Raw genomic sequence first — 22,435 nt, forward strand, 5'->3', positions numbered from 1 at the left:
GTTTAAAGGCTAAAGAGTTCCCACACCTTGACCAATGAATGACCATAATTTTACAATGATTACTCAATCACAAAATATGGACCTTGCATTCTCAAGTTTCCAGCATAGGAAGTAGGCAAAAAATGTTTTAATATTTGTAATATTGTTTAAATATTATATATATATATATATATATATATATATATATATATATATATATATATATATATATATATATATATATATATATATATATATATATAATATTATATATATATATATATATATATATATATATATATATATATAATATTATATATATATATATATATATATATATATATATATATATATATATATATATATATATAAAATATATTATATATATATATATATATATATATATATATTATATATATATATATATATATATATATATATATATATATATATATATATATATATATATATATATATATATATATATATATATATATATATATATATATATATATATGCCATGAGAACAAGAGGTATTACATACTAGTATTACATTTACATTAGTTGCCAGGAAATGAAAAATACAACAACAAAATAATAAAAATAAAAATAAAAATAAAAATTACATAAAGTCCAGTGCTTTTAAAGCATTACATTTTTTCATTGCTTTTTTTTTTTTTTTTTTTGCTTGTTCCAAGAGGTTTACATACAATGTAAAGTCATTTATTAAATGTGAAAAGCTTGGTTTACATTGAGCCCACTTCTTTTTATGTATATGATATTTTCCTAATAAAATAAATAATTTTATAGGCTAATATGTTGTTCTTTGCATTCTAAGTTCTGAGTATACAAGAGGACATCGAATACACACATTTCTATCATACTTCAATTTTCTATTAATAAAAGTTTCTAAATCTTTCCAAAATCGTCGAGTAAATGCAGTGAAAGAACAAGTAGCCTGGGCAAATATTGTATTGCTGGTAAATTTATTTCCCTGACGTTCCCGTGATTTTTCCATGACTTGTCTTTGTCTGGAAATCAGCCTATTTTCAGGTTTTTCGTGACTGCGGGACCTGATTATTATCTCAAAGTATGCATCTGTGCGACTGCAGCAGCGGCGCTGAATCTCTGAGCATCTCACGCGAAAAGAAATCTGTACGGAGACAGAACGCACCGACTCCAGCGAGCCATCGCTCTCTTCTCTGATTGGTCAAGCTTGAGCAGCGCTGCATCGGGTTGCTCTCTGATTAGTTGGTCTTGCTACGCGCTTGTGCAGCACTGCCTCTGTCTGCTCTCTGATTGGTCGGTAAGGTGGTGGGCTGGACACAGAGCTGTCATTAACGACATCCACCACCAACGGAGAGACAATAGGGCAACAGCAGTCGCTCGGTCGGACGCTTCAGCGCGACGAGAATCAATATCACATCAAGGCTTTGAGAAAATATCAGAGAGGAGAGCTGAAATATACATGCATTGCTCCTGATGTTCTAGTAAATAACACTGACCACAACGGAATGACGGCTGCGCACCATTGAAAGGTATGAAACGTTGTATATAGCCGATAAAATATTCATATTTTGATGCTCACTGTCATTCTCATTTGCCAGTGAGACCTGCTATACTGTTTAGATAATGCAGATGCATTTCTCCCATGATATCTTACTTTAATATCAAGGTTAAAGTATTATAATTCGTATGTATTATACATCATTGGTGTTGTGAAGTACATTCAAACAGCCAGGCGCATCCATTCGTTGTTTTCTCCTTATTGACATAAAGGTCTAATGCAGCTGAGCCCATCACTGTGTAATCTGCATAGGAAGCAATGCTCTGAAGAACAATAGGCTGCCAAAATACATCTTGAGCTGCTGTCAGACCGGTATAACCTAAGTGAAGGCATGCCATTCATGTCAGTTATGCCAAAGAGAGAGGGTTATTCATTTACTTATTGTTTTTATTTTGCATGCATGGATAGCTATGCACATGGACTACACACTCACACAAACCCAAAGGGGTAAAGTGTACATTCAGCGCATGAAACTGAATGTCCTGTTTATAACCGGCATTGTTCAGACAGGATTTTTGCTGGCCAGGTGACAACAAATTTAGATGAAAGCTTCAAGAGTAATATAGGGTTATAACAGGGTCGATATTAGATGGTATAGATTCATTTCATTTTAGGTTTGACATTGACATTTTTACAGAATAGTTACTCTGTATTTAGATATTTGTTCACAATGTAAAAGAGGTTTTCAGCTGATGCAGATAAGCCGAAAACGCTCAAAATGCTGGCCCATGCGTGAGACTGTCACTAGATGTGAGTATTCAGACACACACAGCTGTGTCCTTTGTCTAGATGAGCTCCATTATTTGGATTCCCAGATTTGATATCCAATATTTCAGCAGTCTAATCTTATTTAGCCTAATGTTTAAACTGAGGGGATCATTATTTCATTCTATGAGGCTTGTGAAGAAACAATTATGTTGCTTGAAACTGCTTGAATTTAATGGAACATAAAATGTAATTGCAACATTTCCGTCACGCAACCTCAGTCAGGCATCCTGCAATGTTTGAAAAAAGTATATTTATCATAAGACCCGCTAGTAAAGACTACATTTGCAACCCTGTTTCTTCCGGAATCTGTCATGTTTCAGAATGAATCATTATGCTGAATTTTAAATACCAAATAGTGATATATATTTAATGAAACAAAAAGTCTTAAACCTTGATTTTTATCCTCTGGGAGTGGAAGGAAGTGGCCATTACATCAGAATAGTGGCAGGTGGCTGGAGGGTGGGGGATGAAAAAGTGAGAGGCCGTTTGTTAAGTGTCAGCTAAAAGGAACAAGGCGGAGCAAGTTATTCTTTTGATAAGATTATCAAAACAAACATTTTTATGCAACAGGGCCGTACCCAGCATAGACATTGAGACATGTCAATAACCCCCCCCCCCCCCCCCCCCCCCCCCCAATAATTAGAAATGGCAAAATTGTTGCTAGGATGACTAAGGTAAAATGTTAAAATCTTATGTCGGTCTGCCTCAGCTTGTCACTGTTAGAATGAGTGAGATGGCCAATAAAATCAAAGAAGGCGGGGCTTACTCTTAGTGCACATTCCAGCGCAATACTTTAGTTATAGCACGTCATATAACTAGTATGTCATAAGATGAAAGTAGCTAAACATTTAATATCTCACCGGAGTTGTCCTTTAAATACATTATAAATACAGCAGAACTAAAAAATTTACAATTTTACCATATTTATTTTTCTTTATTTCCGTAAATCCATATTAATAATTCATTTAAATAAACCAATAAGACCAATTACCCCCCCCCCCCAATACCCCCCCACCCTTTCCCCACTAAAAAAAAATCTTTTGTTCCCCCCAATGTCTAGGACATGGTTACGGCCTTGAACATGCATTAAGAAAGTCAATAAATATGGGCAATTTTGATTGCATGTTGACTTGTGCTCACCGTGAAAGCAACAGAGAGACCGAGCCTCGAGCCCTTATAGTGTCTCCGCTGATCTGACAAGCGTGAACACTAAATGCAGCATAGCACCGTGAGCATTGTGTGTGTGTGTGTGTGTGTGTGTGTGTGTGTGTGTGTGTGTGACTGAGTTTGTGTGAGTGAGTGACTGTGAGTGTCTGTAAGTGTATGAGCGTGAGTGTGCGAGTGAACAGAACCAGCAAACAGACCAGCACTAACAGGGCTTATGGGGTTTTCTCTAAGTCTGCTCTGCAATAGTTTAGTTCCATCCCTAATTATCAGGGTACTTTACACGACAACGATGTAATAAAAACAGAACATTTTTTTCCTTTTTCAGACAGCAAAGTTGTCAAAACGATCCCAGTTCACACGGATCTGCAAAAAACAGCTAAAAACGCTGTATTATTCATTCTAGGCCAGTAGGTGGCGATGTCAGTTTATAAAGAAACACTAAATGCCTATAGACTGAACATGTAATATGCATGGACATGATGTCACCATTTTCACAAATTCATGTTTTTTAGTTTATACAGAGACGATAACGGTATTGTTTCCAAAACTGTGCACTTGTTCCTGTTGAATCCTGTTCTCAAAAGTTAAAGTTCTCAGGCCCCCAAAAGTGTAAATGAACAGCCAAAACACCTAAAAAAAAAGTTTATTCTTACATTTGAATAAATTAAGGTGAATTTACTTTCCAAAATTCATGTTTATATTAAACCTAATTTGGCTTGTTTTCTTATTTCAGTCAAATAAATAATTATATTTCAATTATTCTATTATTTCAACTGTGTCATGTAAATTATTAGTTTCGTATTAATTAAAAGTCTAATTAATAAGAAAAATTAACAAAAGAAAAATTAGATATTGATGTTTTCCTCAATTGAGGGGGTGTTTAAATGACAACTAAAAACTGAAAACTTTTTATGCGTTTGGGCTGTTAATTTACAAGACACAATGCAAGTTTTTGAAAATGTTACTGTTATCGTCTCCGTGTAAATTACAAAAACATGAATTTGTGAAAATGTTGACATCATGTGCCTGTGTATTATGTGTTTAGTCTATTGGGGCGTAGTGTTTCTTTTTCAAAGTGACACTGCCATCTACTGGCCTGGAATGTGTAATAAAGCGTTTTTAGTCGTTCTCAATTTCGATCCGTATAAATGCAGATTGTTTTGACAATGCTGTTGTCTGTATGCGAAAAAATTAAACATACTCTGATTTTGAGACCACTACAGTAGACCATGCTATTGCAAAGCTTCAGACTAGAAGCCAAACAACAAAATAATTGATAAGAAATATGAGGTGCACAATACAAGCAACTCATTTTAAAGGATTATTTATCCAAAAAATGTATTATATCTTTTGCTCACCCTCATGCCGATTAAAACTTGTAGGACTTTCTTTGTGGGACATCCTTTTAAAAATGTATCTCTAATTTTTTTTCTGTCCATATACAATAAAAGACAACGGTGTCTGATGTTGTGATCCTAGCTGTCTTCAAAAAAAAAGAAAGAAATATGGGTTTGGAATGGCATGGGGATTAGTAAATTATGACAGGAATTTAATTTTGAGCTGAATTGTTCTTTTAAGGCTTTAGAAACATCAATAGTTGCTCAGTAGTTGGCATTCAGTGAATAAGGTGTATATAGTGGGGATTCTCTGGATATTCCTGATATTAATTTCCTCTGCGTTGCCGCTACACGTGCTTGGCGTTGTGATTAATGGTAGAGGGATTTGTGCTGCAAAACCATTCGACAGGCTTATATATCTAGCCTCCATACACTGATTACTCCATAACTCCAATGGCAATTTCAATCTTGTTTTGAACCCTGTCTAGTTCTGTTTTCAATGCAAGACAAATCTTCTTTATTACAAAGACTGATGGCAAGAGGTTTTCTGAAAGTACACAAGGTCCTTACACCATTTTCAGTTTTCCACTGGTGGTTTATCTGTCTGCTACTCGATTACCATGGGAACAGAGTAAATAAATTGCACTGTCTTACGTGCCGACAAACAAAATCAGTCCGCTGAGCATTTTCTGTCAAAATCTGTACTGGTTTCTCATGCTATGCTGTAAATTGATAAGAAAGGCTAAGAGCTTTTCTACTGCACAAATACAAACACCAGGAGTACCTGCACTAGGGAGCAAACAACCCCTTTGAAAAACAAGTGTGCCTTATTTTATTACTTTTAGTGTGCACTTGTAGTGTCCTTCAAATCTAATATATTTTTTTAAAAAAACTATACTTGCAGATAATAAAACATTACCAAAATAAAAGGCCACTTGAGTGTCCAAGTGAAAAAGATTTCACCCCCAAGGCTGTAAATATGGCTCCAGGCCATTCTTCAGTATAAGTCTATAGGATTTGTTTCAGTCATTTTATGTCTGCCAGGCAAAATCTCAAGACAGATGACTTTGAAAACTAGCAGCACATTTTTCCTGGACAAGCTGCATGATTTGAGCTGTCATTCATGTCCACGTTATTCACTGTAGTTGAATAACATGTTTAGGGGTTGTTTGACTCCTGAATCCCGAATATCAGCAATAGTAATGTCGATGCTTGAAGGGAACCTACTTTCATTTAACTCTTTCCTGGATATTGACAGAAAATTGTGAACATTGTGTGAACATGATCACTCGGTGCACTGTTAAAAATGTAGGTGTGAAATGACAGTATATTCCAGGTTAATAAATGCATGACTTTCACAGTAATTCCATAGTAGGACTTTTCTTATATCAAACTGCACTCTTGGAATATCATACTGTATTTCTACAGTGTTCATGTACTATGAAGGTACCCAGCATGCAGTGCAGCATGAATAGATTATGCTGTGTTTGTTCTTGATGATTTATATAAATTGTTCTCAATTCTTGTTGGTTTCAGCTGTGCTGCTGAACTTATTTTTGGTTAACTTTTAGCAGTTTGTGTTGTTTGTTTATTTTGTAATGTTCAGAATTTATATTTTTTACTATTATTATTTGTTGAGTGTCACCACTGTTGTATTTTGTATGTTGAGTATTGAATAAAAAAATATTGTATTGCAAGATGATGCCACACCTTTCAAATATAAAACTCAGCAGCTGCTTTACTCTTGTTAAATATCCATACAAACAATTATACATTTTAAATAAGATATTGGTACAATTTTCTTGCTTTCAATAACACTAATGTTAATGTATAGTTTGATTAACTAAATCAGCTAATTAGCTTATTTCATATTCTAGCTTTTCGTTGTCTTAATAAATGTTTTCATTTGTCACATTTCGGACTTGGCTAGATAAAAAAATTGAATATGAATATACAAAGTCCAAGATCCGAAGCAAATGGAATACTGATCACCATTATGGTGACTTCAAAACAATTGCAGTGCTAAAATATAATGTAAACGGCCAAAAACAAAAACAAAATATAATTTCTTATAAACATGGTTTATAATGTGAATTCACAAAACAAGAGCAGTAAATTACTGTGATGTTACCATCATTTTGCTGGTGATTAACAGTAATTCATAAGAAAATTACCCAATCATGCATTCATTTCATTGTAAATTTCTGACAACAGTAATTTATTGTAAAATAATACTCTTTAATACTATTAAGTCCTGGCAATTTTTTTCAAAACCACTGCCGGGGAAAAAGTTAAAACACTTGATAATGGCTACAGGTTGTAGTTATACTCTAGTTTACTACTTCTATGCATACTGTACATAAATAGTGCTCACCTCTAAAGGAATAAGATGGGTATTTACAGTCAGGGCATTGAGTGCATTGGCCATAAGCATTGATTAAGCTGTTTGTAATGATGATTACCTTTAAATGCCTAAGCGCAGAGTTTTGGCAGCCACTTCATCTCTTGCAGTATTGCTTTTTCTGTAGAAGCTGGAGGAGGAGAGCCAGAGAAATAAACAGTGAACACAAGATACAGAACAGGTCAACAATGCACCAGGCTCAGCACACTGGTAATGAGAGTTGCATGAAGCAAGCTGTGCTACAACATGGCACATTTACTCAAGAGATGAGAAAGTGTGTGGGCTGATATCTGTATGTCCACTGGAAAGACGTGCTTTGAAAAGGACATCAAGTTACTGCTCATTATACTTTTATTGTACACATTTTTTTTCCTGTCTATCTATCTATCTATCTATCTATCTATCTATCTATCTATCTATCTATCTATCTATCTATCTATCTATCTATCTATCTATCTATCTATCTATCTATCTATCTATCTATCTATCTATCTATCTATCTATCTATCACTTGCATCATCTTGAACTTGTTTTGCTATGTTTTACTTTTGGAGAATGGCTCATATAGCACATAGGCCTATCAACCAAATGTATATTTAAAATTTAGCTGTGATGTGGTTTATTTCGTAAGTCAATGCTGCATGAACAGAACTAAATGCAACTCTCGAATCAATCGTTTTTTGCTGCAGTGTGAATGTTTCTTATTAGATCAAGACATTTTTATTACCTGAGACATTCCCCCTTTCATCTTATTTGTGAGTCTTCAATCCTCGAGATGGGAAGTAGAATGAGCTAGATTTTTGCATGGGGTTCAAAGTGTTTGATGAGTAGCCAAAAAAAAGCTTTCCCGCTGCTCCATACAAATTTTGTCTTCTCTCTCTCTTACACACACACACACACACAAACACAGACTTTCATATTTCCACAGATGGTGTCAATGAACAGGAAGTGCTGTCATCCTGTCTCATTCAACACATTATTCTCTATTAATGAGCACTGGCAGGACCAATGTGCCATCAGGACTGCAAATTCATTCAGAAATCTCATCAGACAGTCTGTTATATTAGTGGAAATCCCATTGGGCATTTTCTAAGCCGGCCATTAAGAAATCGTAATATCTCACAACATTCTACATTTGTGTGTCACACCATTCATAATGCCTTAACATTATTTTCCCACATATGCTAAAACACAGATGTTTAGAGAAATAATAGAATGCAAAACTGCATTTTGTAAGTATGTTTGCTCGTGCATATTTTGCTTCTGCTAAGCTTCTAGCATATTGCTAATGGGCCAATTCTTGGCCATTTTAAGAGTATTACAAAGGCGCAATAAATGGGCAGATGTGATAGATCATTCGAAGCAGTTGTTTTGCCTGATGTTATTGCTGTCTTGTCAATGGATAATGAATTTTGAGTAAACACTATAAAATAAATGTTATGTTCATATCAACAATTTTGTTTACATCTTTGATAGCTTTTCGGTAACACTTTTTATAGTGTCCTTGTTATACATGTTAAATGTAAAGTATTAGAAACAACTAACCCTAAACCAAATCATAATCCTAACCCTATAGTAAGTATATGTTTTTCATTAATAATGGCCAGTATTACAATACAATTTAACCACATTTTCTATTATTAAATTATGTTACATATAACGGCATCATATTGGCCATTGGTCACCCTTTCTGACAAGCTTAAGTTGCTCAGAAAATAAATAGCATACAATAGCTTCAGCAAGACTCATATTTTGGGTATCACTCATGTTCACAAATGGTGCCAGACACGAATACCCAGCTCCTTAATCTCCATCTGTACTATTTGTTGTGCACTGTAACTACATACACTGTACTTACTTACTTACTTTATGAATGATGTTCTTCTCATAAAGTTATTTTTGACTCAGCTCATTTGTTAAGCCAATAGTGCTTGTTAGCTAAAACAATATGAAATGGTGTTATGCAACAGGCCAGTTTGTCCTCTGACACCTTTCGGAGAGGGTTTCGTGGTGCGGAAGTAAATAGCCCTTCGGGACTATGTGATTTTAACATTACAAAGGGGATCGGTCTGGGTCTGTGCGCTCTGATCTTTTGTTCTGCTCAGTTCCTCTCATGCGTTCTCATTTGAGATACAGTCTGTGATGTTGTGCACATGAAAGGGAGTCCACAGAACAGAAAGAAGATCAGTGAACTGTAGGATGCATGGTGTTATATAAGGACTTGTTTGCGTTGCTAACCCATCCCCACAATCTCTGTAACTTTGATGTTGCTGATAAAGTGCGTCCAATGCAATCATGTTCAGCTGCCCTAGGTGTGGAAATAGTTATTTTAGGGTATTTTATCATGAATATCAACAATCTCCTTTTTTTTACTTCTCCTACCTTTAGATTTCTAAATCATCATCGTTGTCGTGGTAACTGGCCTCCCTGTCTCTGGAATAATGAGCTCCTCACCCCACATGTCCCGTTCCTCTATTGACATCCTAGAAGAGCTCCAGCTCATCACTGCCGAGAACCTGGAGAAGTTGGACTTTAATAAATACTATGAAGTCATCAGGGAGCTTGGCAAGGGCACCTACGGCAAGGTGGACCTGGTCATCCACAAGATCAGAGGTAGGTTGAAGGGGATGGATCCTCTTTCCTGCAAAGTTTTGCTCCAACCCTATTCAATCCCACCTGAACAAGCTAATCAAGGTCTTCAAGATTACTAGAAAGCTACAGGCCTCGGACCTCGAGGGCCAGAGTTGCCCAGCCCTGCTATACCTTAGAAAGAGTGGCACCTTTATTATTAATATTCTGATGTCAGGAATGAAAACGAAATTGGGAGGGTATAGACTTACAATATGTCATTATTGGCTTTTCAACAACATGCCAAATGTTGAAATGGAACCTCTTTCTAAAACACATTCTAAAATAACTACTTATCTACACTGAAAACCTTGCTGTATAATAACAGCCAAATTCTGACAGTAACATACTATTTTCCATTTAAACAGTGATAAAAAACAATGCGTTTTGTGTAATATTTTTTGATAAAAGAATATATTGTAAATTAACAGCTCTCAAAGTCTTGTTCCAAAATCTCACCCTATTTTACTATCCCCTACATTAATTTAATTAGTCACTTATATGGTCCACTTGACAGAGTGAATGAAAAGAAAATAATGCATTCAGACACTGATGAACACCTGCTGTTAACAAGCAGAATCACTGAAGGACAAATAATCAAGAACAGAAAAAAGAGAAGAGATGAACAGAAACACAAGAACTGACTTCCACCCAAAGCCTTAAGTCCCTTTCACACTAATTGTGAAACCAGTTTACAAATCAGTTTGACATTATTTATTTCATATATGTACAAAAGTTGATGTTTTATTGAAAATAATAAAGTTTGTAGTCACCATTATGGTGATCAGTATTTTTTAACCATTCATTTAAGGGACAATTTTTTACCGTATAGAACCTTTATTCAGTGCATACATTTTAGTTTTTAATGAAATTGTATTAAAGCATGTAATGTAATGAACAGGGTCTGCCAAGTACTGTAAAAGCTGTACAACTCATATGCTACTGAGTCATCTGCAGACTTAGAAGATGATTTCGAAGAAAAATATTTCTTCATTTGCTCTTCATTTAATATTAATTGGTGTCTTGAGATTTGACAAGGATCTCATTTGTGGTTTTTCTTTTTTCTATGTGAAATGTTCCCATTCAAACTGAGAATATTTGTACACAAAAATGAAATCCACCTACACTTACAAACACACACAGGCACACATTTCTCTCCCTCCTGTGAAATCATGCATTATTTATCAGTCATCTGTCATATTTTCAAGATCCTGTAGATCAAACGGTTTATGTGGCTCACAGCTATTAAGAGCTTTTGGAGTGGACACAAGTCCATCTGACATGGAAGTTTAGTTTGTTTGACAAAGGAAATAAATGGTTTTCTGTGTCTGCTGAATATGTATTCTGGAGTACAGTTCATATGAACTCCAGTGCAGTTCAGCAGACAAACGCTTCGTAGCATTTTGTAGTAACACAGGTTGTAAATGGCTGTCACTAGTACTTATCCACAGTATATTGTTAAAACAAGTCTGCTGCAGTTCAAAAACCAAAAGCACAGTGTACCGACTGGCAGGGATGGAATCAAAATCAAGTGTGAAAAGGAGCTGGTGAAGCTGGTCAACTAACATGTTTTTTGTGCTTAATGACCAAGAAAGTCATGCTGGTTAAGCTAGTCAAGAAGCCTTTTTGGAACACCAGCAACCAAGTATGGGAACAAACGACCAAAACATACGGTATAATGGTGACCATCATTGAAGGCATAGCACCTGCCGCCAGCTACATTTTCAGTTTGTTTCAGGATGTCCACATGTTCTGATCAAGACGTCATGTTTACCTTTCTTTTTTTAAGCTTATTGATGGTCTCCAGCCATAAAACACCCTGTTTGGCTTGTGTATCCTCCAGATTTCAAAGAGATGCAAAACACACCATCTGTCAGCATCCTAAATCGTCATCAGTCTCACCTCATTTATTATTTACATGCATTACGGGCCATATTTAGAGGATGGATCCTGCAGTGCATTGTGGGGGCAGTTCCAGGAATCCACAATCCCGCTGTCCTCAGCAGAACTCGCGTGCTGTCATGACATTTACATCTCATGATATCTGCTCCAATGCCTGACAGATATTGCATCTATATCATGGGATGTTGCTCAGGGGAAGTGTGTGTTTACCAGTCGGAAAATCACTAGAGGAGTGAACTGAATTTGTATTTGCCATTTTTAATTTGTAGTTCGCTTTAAGCACTCCTCTGATCTTGACAGTTTCATGTTGTTTGTGGGAATTCTCACAAATTAAATTGTGACTGTAATTAAATGCTTTGTATACCAGGATTGCTTCTAGCTTATATATGCATTTATAATGTATTTGACTCTTCCATAAAAAAAAAAGTATGGATGAAAGTATCTACTACTCAGGGTCGTGTATTACTCCATAACACTTCACATTCTCTCTTTAATTCTGAACTCCATCCAAAAGTTGGATACTCCTACATGTTGTACATGACATCTGTGACTTCTGACCTTTAAAATGTTCTATTACCTGAAGGTTGTAGCATGCTATCATTTTGGCTTATGAACAACAGACGACTCAAAGCAACCAAATTGTTTACACATCTATGGCTTAATTATCTTGTTATGAAGGAATTTACTGATGCATTTCAATGACTTAAAAATGTATGTTTGCCATTAACTGATGTCACATGCCTGCATCTCCAGGTGAAATCAGAATTGTGGATTTTTTAACAATTTCACAAGTGATGTTCAATTACACCTTTCCAAGTAGGAAGTTCAGACATTCAGAATGAAATGAAGCATAATATCACCTGCAACCAACAAGCATGAATAACATCATGGATGATCAGTCTCTGATTATTTAAAAAGCTTTTTTGCTATTTAAACTAAGGAGAGAATACAAGGTTGGGATTGTATTTTCTTTGCTCAACTGCAAATTGTAATGCTACAATTCCCAATTAGGTTTCACCTAATGCAGTCCCAGACTAGGATTACAAGGTAGTTCCAGGAACTTAGAGGAACTAGCCACCAGGGCGTTCCCCCAAGAACTAAATGTTCTGGGCCATTTTCCTAGTTGCATTCGCATCGCCAGAAGAAATTCTGAAGGGACATAATCCAAAAGTCATTTAAGCATGACATTGAACTATGTAAACAACTGGAGAATGGAGGACACTGTGATCATAGCTATATTTTTGTTGTGTATCATGGGATTTGTGATAACGAAGATGGAATGTAGAAGTATAAGTTATGTGATGGAAAGAGCAAAAAGGAGGGCCAAGAGAAAATCTACAACAATTTACACTGCTACACAACACAACGCTGCAAACAAAAGCGACAGGTAAATGTCATTAACATTAGCTTTCTGTATGTTTATGTCTTGTCACACTTTAAAACACTTTGCACTGCTTTTTAAAAATGTTTCGGCCTATCGGCGAACACTTGTATCACTGGTAGTTCCTATTGTGCTGCACTCCAGACAAGGGTGGATGTGGGAATGTCCCAGATTAAATGTCCCACTTTAGACCTCAATCAGACCACACAATGAGAGCATTGTGTTTTTGTGTCAACTAAAAGCTGAATAAAAACAACATAGAGTAGAAAACAGCAGACAATAAAACAAAGGCATATTACATAAATGTAATGTCTAATGTTAAAGTTTGTTTTTACATTTATGCTCATTGGAAGCAGGACTTGCCAACATCTTGAAGTGACTTTAAATTACTTTTCTCTCTAAGGTTGGGGTTGATCTTCCCCAAGTCCACATGCTGAATGTCCGACTTTGAGTAGGATTGGGAAAATCCAAATTCCGATCTGTCTGGAATGCAGCATTAGACCTGAGTCTGAAGTAGGAGCTAATTAAGTTCCTCAAAAAGGCATTCCTAGAACTAAATTCGTTCCAGTTCTTGCAGTGTGAACATGCCAAAAAAGTGGGTACTTCTGCCAATCAGTTCTAGGAACTATGGACAGGTTCCTCCGGTGCGAAAGCCCCTATTATCTGTCATCTGTCTGAACAGGTGCAACTGTCGGCTGTCCTTATAATGAAGGTCCTTTGTGAAGGCCTTTATCTTGTACACATAGGCAGCTTCTGCTATCTTTTGTGTTATGTAATAACAGAGTTGGGGGCGGGGGTTTCTCTTGCCATTTGACCTTCCTTTTTAAGTGCTTAGCAGCTGCTAACCATCTGCAGTGTTATGCAAAGGACTAATAATGATTCTCAAGCAAAATCTGTCTTTGTTCAAGACATTGATGAGACTATGTGACTGACAAACACAGTTTTACATAGAACAATTGAATAGTAGAAAATGATACTCATTCAAAATATAGCACGACAGTGGAGAAATAGGCGGAAATGTGTAGATTTTGTTATCACAACTACTAAATTTTCCAATTATCAATTACTTCTCCGACAGAAAACTAAGTGGAATACACAGTTCTGGATGTGGATCTCTAAGAACGTTTTCAGAACTTTATATCGCTTGTTTGTTCCTAAACAGGGATTCACATGCCAGGACCACATGCCACAACCATGAATGCTAGAGAATTATTCATTGAAAAAAGTTAGGGATGAATAGGGAAGGATAAAGAAGAAGAAGAGTAAAGGGATGGTAATTAGGTTTATCGGGGGCCTCTGGAGTTGGTGGCCAAGAGATTCAGCTAAATGTAGGCCAAATGATAAGGACCTTTCGCCAATACAACCTGGAAGAGATGGTAAGTAGGAGAAAGGTAGGGAAAGGGAGGGTTCAAGAGAACAAGATAAACAGTACTGTAGGAGCAATTCCACTCAGACCAACTGCAATAGTTAGTTGGTCCATTGGGTTGGTTGCTTTCTCACCACAAGCAAACAGTTCCAGAGTTTGTTTTTAAGTGTCAGGGAATTTTCAAATTCGGTCCTAGAGATATGTTGTCCTGCAGAGTTTAGTTCCAACCATGATAATACTCAATTGCCTATAGACTTAGTAATCCTGAAGCCATTGATTAGATGTGTTTGACTATGGGAGAAAATGCATCAGGTTCCAAAACAAACCCTCCAAATGTGTCAGGTATTAAAGTTACTCCTCAGATGCGTCTGTTACAATTTAAACATGATTTTGTTTATCGGTGGGCTGATAAAAGCAGTGCAGATGTCATCCAATCTGATTAGAGCCTGCAGTAGTCCACTACTGGTCCATCTGGGACCATCCTCCTCATTCTACTAATGGAAGTCATTTTATGCATTGATGAAATGAAAATGTTTTTACTGCAAGGAAAATCTTCTGGTGCCCCATATAATACAATGTGTTTAGTTGAACAATGCAATTAATCAAATGTGTAGTTAGAATGGTTTGCATTCTTACTTTCATGGCTTCAAAGAGCGAAAAAAGTTAAGGCAGAATTAACCGATGGAAAACGAATTTGTGTTCATGGTTCTTGCTTCAGGTATTCTTTTCAAATCTTTTCAAACGTGCTTTAGAATTTATAGTCAGATAAAGCTGTTCCCTTGTAAAATGATTTACCACATTAATTCATGACTTGACACTGCCTCAGCGTGACATTTAAAAAGAGCACATTCAGATCTTGCAAGTAGGCTATTAGCTTTGTGTCATTGGAGGAATAATCAGATATGCAAGCAATGTTAACCTCTACCTCTCTCTTCCTCTCCCCCCAGGCACAAAAATGGCCCTGAAATTCTTGCGGAAGAAAACCACTAAGCTGAAGAGTTTCCTTCGCGAGTACAGCATCTCTCTTTACCTGTCACCCTGTCCTTTCATCATCAACATGTATGGCATCGCCTTCGAGACTGATGAATACTACATCTTCGCTCAGGAGTATGCGCTGGCAGGCGATCTCTTTGACATCATTCCTCCGCAGGTGAGACAATGAGAACTTCTTTGCAAATCTCTACTAATAGACATATTCATACGGTGTGCTAAAACGTCCTAAATGAAAGCATTAAAATGATTTGGTTCTGTGAAGATATTTTCCATTTCGTACTGTACAGCATGCTAATTTGAAAACTATCTTGTACCATAGTTATATTAACTTTTACCAATATAATGCAATGCTGTACCATTATCCTTCGAGTCATATAAAGCAATGTAAATCTCATTACTACAATGTGATTAGTTGTTTTGGATGGTTGCCAGGGAGTTGCTAGGTAGAGCCAAGCGAGGTTCATCCTCAAGTCTAATATTCTTGGTGTAAATATGACTCAAGTGCCTTCTTCAATTTATATTTAAGGGATTTTTTTTCCCTTCCTTAATCATCCTCCAGGTAAATGCTCAAAAGGTAGCTGCTCTCATAGCTTGTCTAGGTGTTATGCATGATTTGAGTCTTATTAATGTCTGTAGCAGAGATGCCTCAGAGCAATTTACATGGTGAAGTTTAAAAATTAGGGTTAGGGTTTTGTTCGATTACTATTTTGTATCTGTGAATTCCTTTTTTCTTTGTTCACTTCTGACAACTTGTGAACTTTTAGTGAACTTAGTGACTTTTCAGACACCTTATTTCCTATTTTTTGTGGTTTACTTATTTCCAAAAAAGCACCAAGTTTACTTCAAGTTCATTTTATGAAGTATACTTAAGTAAGGTTAAAGTATGTAACCTTATGTAGTAGGCATACTAATGTCAATGTACTAGAAGTATACGTGTAAGTGTACTGTTTCAATGTTACTTGGGACTAAATTGACCTACTTTTTAGAATAAAAGTATACTTTTAAGTATGCTTAACATGTAACAGTAGTAAACTTTGAATACACAACTAGTTTACAACTAAGTTTTTAATTTGTCCTGCAACTATATTACAATTTAAACTTATAGGTATACTGATAGTTATACTAGTCAAATACTTGTAGCACATTATTTTGTTTTTGAAAGGGCTACACTTAGAAGTAAACTGCTATTTTTCTATAAGTGAACATAAGCTACTTATTCCAAAGAGTAAACACAACTACAAGCCAAGTATACTGAGAATACTAGCACAAGTATTGCCCAAATATACTTAGACCTTTCTGTCAGTACAAGTCAAGTATACTTGAGTGCAATTTTAAGTATATTTTTGGGAATTACATGAAAGTAGACTGAAAGTATACTTTCTTGTTTTTAGTTTAAAGAAGTATATAGCACACTTGAATAAAACTTAGGCCTATTTTTCATAAGGGTTGTACTGTCCTATAATCATACTTTCCCACTGTAGCCACAACTATCTCTGCTACTCAAGTATCTAAGACGAGCAGTGCATTCAGTTGAGGCTGTTCACTGTCAAAGAAAAAAATAAGAAAGACAAATGATCCTTTTACATGTAAATATAGCCATTGTCTTTGTTGATTTTGTCAGACAATGTCAAATTGGGATTTTATTGCTTGCTTGGAAATGACTGCTGGTTAACATTTCATAATATTTCATATTCTCATTCCTTTATCTGACAATATAAACAGAGAAATATTTAAATGAGAACAGATTTATAGGCGATTAGGCTGTATTAAAATACAATATGTGAACACAGAGAGTAGGGTGAGAAGCAAACAAATGCAAAGTTTTTCCACTCCTTCCCATTGGCAACAGTGCCTTTGTTGGCTGTTAAACGAGGACTTTGTGTTCCCTACAACCTTGTTGCTGCATTACAAAAAGTCTTCAGATTTGTCAGTCTGTGAGAATTCTGATAAGGTCCATTATGTAACCACCAGTGTTTCGACGTAGAGTCTAATTCTGTATTCTCCCCTGTGCGTAGGTTGGGCTGCCGGAGAACGTTGCCAAGCGGTGTGTGCACCAGGTGGCGATTGCATTGGATTACCTGCACTGCAAGAAGCTGGTGCATCGTGACATAAAGCCGGAGAACGTCCTCATCTTTGACAAGGATTGCCGGAAGGTGAAACTGTCAGACTTTGGCATGACCCGCCGTGCCGGCTCTCCAGTGAAGCGGGTGAGCGGAACCATCCCATACACGGCGCCAGAATTGTGCGACCCCGGTCGGCAGGAGGGCCTGTGCGTGGACTACAGCACTGATGTGTGGGCCTTTGGTGTGCTTCTGTTCTGCATGCTCACCGGAAACTTCCCCTGGGAAAAAGCATTGCCGTCCGACGCCTTCTACGAGGAGTTTGTGCGCTGGCAGCAGCGGCGGAGGCGGACCAACGCAGTGCCTTCGCAGTGGCGGCGTTTCACCGATGATGCTCTCCGCATGTTCAGCTGCCTGCTATCCATCGAGCAGGACCGCCGGTGCTCCGTCAAAGATGTCTTTAGCTACTTTAGCCACTGCTGGATGCTCGACACGGAGAACGGCAACACGACCCACGCCTCGGCCGGAAACTGCAACAGCGCCGCAGTGATGAACGGCCGTCAGGCTGAGCTTAGCTCTTCTTCCTCTGAAGAAGATGAACTGGTGGACCGCTTAAAGCAACAGAGCTTGTCGCCGGTGTGTGGTGTAGCTAAAGGAGGCATCGTGATGGAGCCGGTGACGGCACACTACTCCTCTACCTCCACCAACAGCTCCGCTTCCTCCAACGGCGGCTACGAGCGTGTCTCACGTGACAACAACGGCAACGGTGGTCGCATCCTGGTCACGACGCCAATTGAAATATGCGTGTAGAGAGGTCACTGGCATTAATCTATCTTGCACATATACTTGGGATCACTTACTAGATGACAATGAGGACTCAAGTCCTTGCAAAGCATCATAGGAAGAGTCGGTAGCTGACGCACAAGTGCTCCAAGAGCATCCCAAGAAGAGTTGACAGCGTGAAACTGTTCCTGATGATGAGCATCTCTGAGGGAATGTGAAAGACAATCGACAAAGCCTGCTGATTGTGCATCAACCACGTTTTCCATGTGTAATTAGACCAAAACAACATTGAAAACTTATGAAAAACTCTTCTATGAAGCAATATGTAGACGTTTTTTTTTTTGGCGGGGGGAAGAAAACAGCAAAAACATTTCACATGGAGACTTGATGTGGTTTCGGAAGTACAGTAGGAGCTGTGTTGGTATTGTTTCGTGCTTGTGTATCCCTGTGGGTCAGTCAGTGGATATGACTTATTGATTACTTTATGAGGGTGTTGTATTGTTCATTTAGGTCTTTTGTTATTTATTTAATACTGTAGCACTACAGTGTTTAATTATAATTTTATTTTGATAAACCGCATCTGTTTGCTCACTATTAAATTGAAAAGGACACTTACTTGCAGTAGACTGTTAAGGAAATTTGAAATAATAGACGCAAAAACTCTCTTCAGAGTAACGTATAGATGCAATCCATGTCATTCTTTACCTAGGCGTGACGCACTTGGCCCTGTGTCACCTAATACAAAATAGCTGTACAAATCTTGCACTCAGTTCCAGGGCTGCGGGTGTCCCACTAAATTCACGAGCGATTTAGACATGACGGCTCCCCGAAGCACAGTTCAAAAACCATTCAGCCTTTGTGTGTTGACATACAGTTCATACCGTGAGAACAGTACAATACCACATAATTTCCTCTTTTTGCGTTCTCTCTGAGCATCATGGATGGAGCCCTGATAGCACACGTATTTCACTGAGACGATTTTTTTCCCATCTAGAAGATGTCAGTTTTGGACCACTTGCAATGTCTTGGGGAAGTTTCTGTGGGACGTTAGATCGATTTACATTTTTAAGTATGAATTTGCTCTTTTTAAGATGTTAATCAGATGTTTTAAAAAAAAATGTGATGCTACGCTTTCCAGGCGATGTTCTCTTTCATAGCTGTCTTGTTGACATATGTGTGCTTACTGAGTGAAGGATTTCTCAGGTATACCATTCACTGTGTGTAATATTGAAAAGTCAACATGAATTCAAAATTTACTTTCTTAATTCACATTTCTGGTCTTACTGTGCACGACTGGTCTTACCGACTTTGCACACTACTCAAATCAAAGATTTCTGCCTCTAAAAAGGTTTTACTTTTCGATTACATCACAAATCCCTTTTACTTTCAAACCCATCTCTCCAACCACCGGACTTCATTCTGGTATGTAATAGCCCCTTTTCACAATCAGAGCCCTATGTTTTTTTTTGTGTGTTTTTTCTCATTAAGTATCCTATTTTATATTAGAGGGATAGTTCACTCAAAAATGAAAATTACTCTCCCTCATGTCGTTCCAAACCTTCAAACCCGATCTCCATCTTCGGACCACAAATTAAGATACTTTCGCAGCAACGTCATTGCAACTTTCAAGGCCCAGAAAGGCAGTAAAGACATCGTTAAAATAGTCCATGTGACTTCAGTGGTTCAATCTTACTGTTATAAAGCGACAATAATACTTTTTGTGCGCAAAACCTTCCCAAAAATAAAGACTTTATTCAAAAAATTGTATTTTCGTCAGTGTCATTCGCCAACATTGACGTAAAATGTTTGAGTTCTACGGCAAAACGCTGGCTCACCATTGGCTAGCTCTTACGTCAGCGCCACATACACATGCGTTGTTGTGCTCCCGTGACCAGCGTCGGCCAATGGTAAAGCCGGCATTCTGCTGTAGATCCTGGAAGCGCAGCACTGTATTTACTACTTCAACAGTGTAGGAGACGAGAAGAGATTGTTGAATAAAGTCGTTCATTTTGAGGGACTTTGTACACTAAATGTATTCTCGTTGCTTCATAACATTTAAGCTGAGCCATTGGAGTCTCATGGACTATTTTAATGATGTCTTTATTTCTTTCTGGGCCTTGAAAGTGGTAGTTGTGTTGCTGGCTATGGGTAGATAAGAAACCTCTCAAATTTTATCAAAAAGACCTTAATTTGTGTTCCGAATATGAACGAAATATCGAATATGAACGAAGGTCTATTTTTGGAGTGGTGCGAGGGCTAGTAATTAATGACAGCATTTTAATTTTGGGGTGAACTAACCCTTTAAAATTTTATATTTCGGTTATTAGTAACGTGATTGGTAAAATGTGTTTCAAACCCAACTTCATGCTGTCTTTAACAACCAGTTTGTTACTCAGTTGAGGTGCAGGAAGGACATGTTAAATGAAGATGTCATATTTATGTTTCATAACTAACGGGGTAGTGATGTCTAAAAAAAAATCTGCTGCTTTGTGCCAGGGAATGAAGGTCCAGTTGAATTTCTGAAGATCCTTATATTTGGACCATTATTTACAGATTAAAAAATGTTTCTAGCTGCTAAACCTGGTATACTTTGCATTTAAACTTATTAAAATGTCAATGAAGTGGAATTTACTACCCTGTTCCACACAAGTCTTGTGCAGTTTTAACATGTTTTATTTATTTATTCATTTTATTATAAGATTTGTTCGATTTTGTATTCTTGTTTGAAGAAAGGTAGCAAAAGGTCATGTGCTGGAATTGTTTTGCTCTTGTGTTGTTAAAATGAAGAAAAAAAAGTGTTGACTGTTTAAAAGGGCATTTTGCATGGATATAACAGAAAACAGAAATGTTGGTATCTGTGCTACTTTTTAGATTTGTGACAAATATTGTGTAGTAATACTTTAAATTAGCACAAGTTTGCATAAAATAATACAAGTTTCAGTGGAGTCGAAAAGGACAATGTGCAAATAATAAAAAATGTTTTTTCGTATACTTCATGTGCAGGCTAACAGTGATGTGGCAGTAGGCCTACATTGATTTGCTCGCATAGAAAATAACTCATGAAGAAACTCAATGTTACTCTCAAAGACGTTTAACCCTTCGAAATGTATTAAGAATACAAGACAATTATGATAATCTTTCGTTGAAAGGACAACAGCAAAACCAGACATTTTAATGTGTTGTTTTCCAGAAGTATTTGCATGAATCAACATTGCTCTGGAGAAACATTGTAGAAATAAAAACTAAAAGTTCTGAGTTTTGTGGCTTTTGTGTCTTTTCTGAAACATTATAGAGGCTGGTTTTCACATTCTGTGCTCCTTCGAGTTCCTATACTTTTTCATGCCCATGATATTAATCTGACTGCTGACCTTTCTGTTCCTGAAATATGAGTGTATTGCTCTCCCTTTACCTTTCAGAGAGCTTTAAAATGACCTTGAACTATGATTATGCAAGCAGTCCCTCACACAGCTTTGTGGTAAAATTACAAAATAAATCACCATTAGGCTACTGACATTTTTTTTAATTGTATTTTAAAACATTAAGTCAAGTAAGATTTGAACTCATGACCAATGCAGTTGCTGGTATCTGTAGACCAATTAATTGTGAAATGACCCAAAAATGTCAAAGACATGACAAATTAAGTAGATCATCCAGGGTTGGTGCAATCTAAACGGAAACATACCTGGCTATCCGCCTAAACTAGCTGTCACTCTTCTATGTGTGACAACGGCTTAATGGTATAAGCCCCTGTTCCTAATCTTAAGAAAAAGGAGAAAATAAATCTAAAGAATTGGTGTTGAGAAAACATCATAATAAACTGGCACTCCCACATTTAACATATAAGTATGTGAATGGATGCAGAAAAGAGGGATGTGGGAAAGTGGCAGCAATGGAGAAGAAAAAAGAGAGAGGAACAACCTAATAAAAGTCTAAAACCTAAACCTAATAAAGCATTTTTTTTCAGCTCTAAGTTCTGATTGGATGAGCTGTGCTTGAAGCAAGAAAGGGCGAAGGTCGGGGGCCGTATTCACAAAACATCTTAAGGCTAAAAGTTCCACCTTACTTCTTACTTTTAGGAGAAACTTTTTAGGGTTTTTAATGAT

At 36.9% G+C, this 22,435-nt stretch overlaps 1 protein-coding gene across 1 annotated transcript; it reads left to right on the forward strand.

Moving 5' to 3' along the window:
* The first annotated feature begins 1,325 nt into the window (after positions 1 to 1,325).
* Positions 1,326 to 21,587, forward strand: unm_sa1261 (un-named sa1261). The gene is made up of 4 exons (XM_067423784.1): positions 1,326 to 1,517; positions 9,608 to 9,832; positions 15,444 to 15,646; positions 17,505 to 21,587. The coding sequence occupies exons 2-4, from the start codon at positions 9,661 to 9,663 to the stop codon at positions 18,357 to 18,359; spliced, it is 1,230 nt and encodes a 409-aa protein (XP_067279885.1). The 5' UTR covers positions 1,326 to 1,517; positions 9,608 to 9,660; the 3' UTR covers positions 18,360 to 21,587.
* Positions 21,588 to 22,435: the final 848 nt, after the last annotated feature.

This window comes from Pseudorasbora parva, chromosome 2 (assembly GCF_024679245.1).
Source record: "Pseudorasbora parva isolate DD20220531a chromosome 2, ASM2467924v1, whole genome shotgun sequence".
In the NCBI taxonomy this organism is placed as follows: Eukaryota; Metazoa; Chordata; class Actinopteri; order Cypriniformes; family Gobionidae; genus Pseudorasbora; species Pseudorasbora parva.

What these genes read in the sequence shown, in the direction of transcription:
- unm_sa1261 (XM_067423784.1), top strand. Translation starts at nt 9,661, where the DNA reads ATGAGCTCCTCACCCCACATGTCCCGTTCCTCTATTGACATCCTAGAA. An exon ending in GGTCATCCACAAGATCAGAG is followed by an intron (nt 9,833 to 15,443) that starts GTAGGTTGAAGG and finishes CTCTCCCCCCAG; the next exon opens with GCACAAAAATGGCCCTGAAA. An exon ending in TTGACATCATTCCTCCGCAG is followed by an intron (nt 15,647 to 17,504) that starts GTGAGACAATGA and finishes CCCTGTGCGTAG; the next exon opens with GTTGGGCTGCCGGAGAACGT.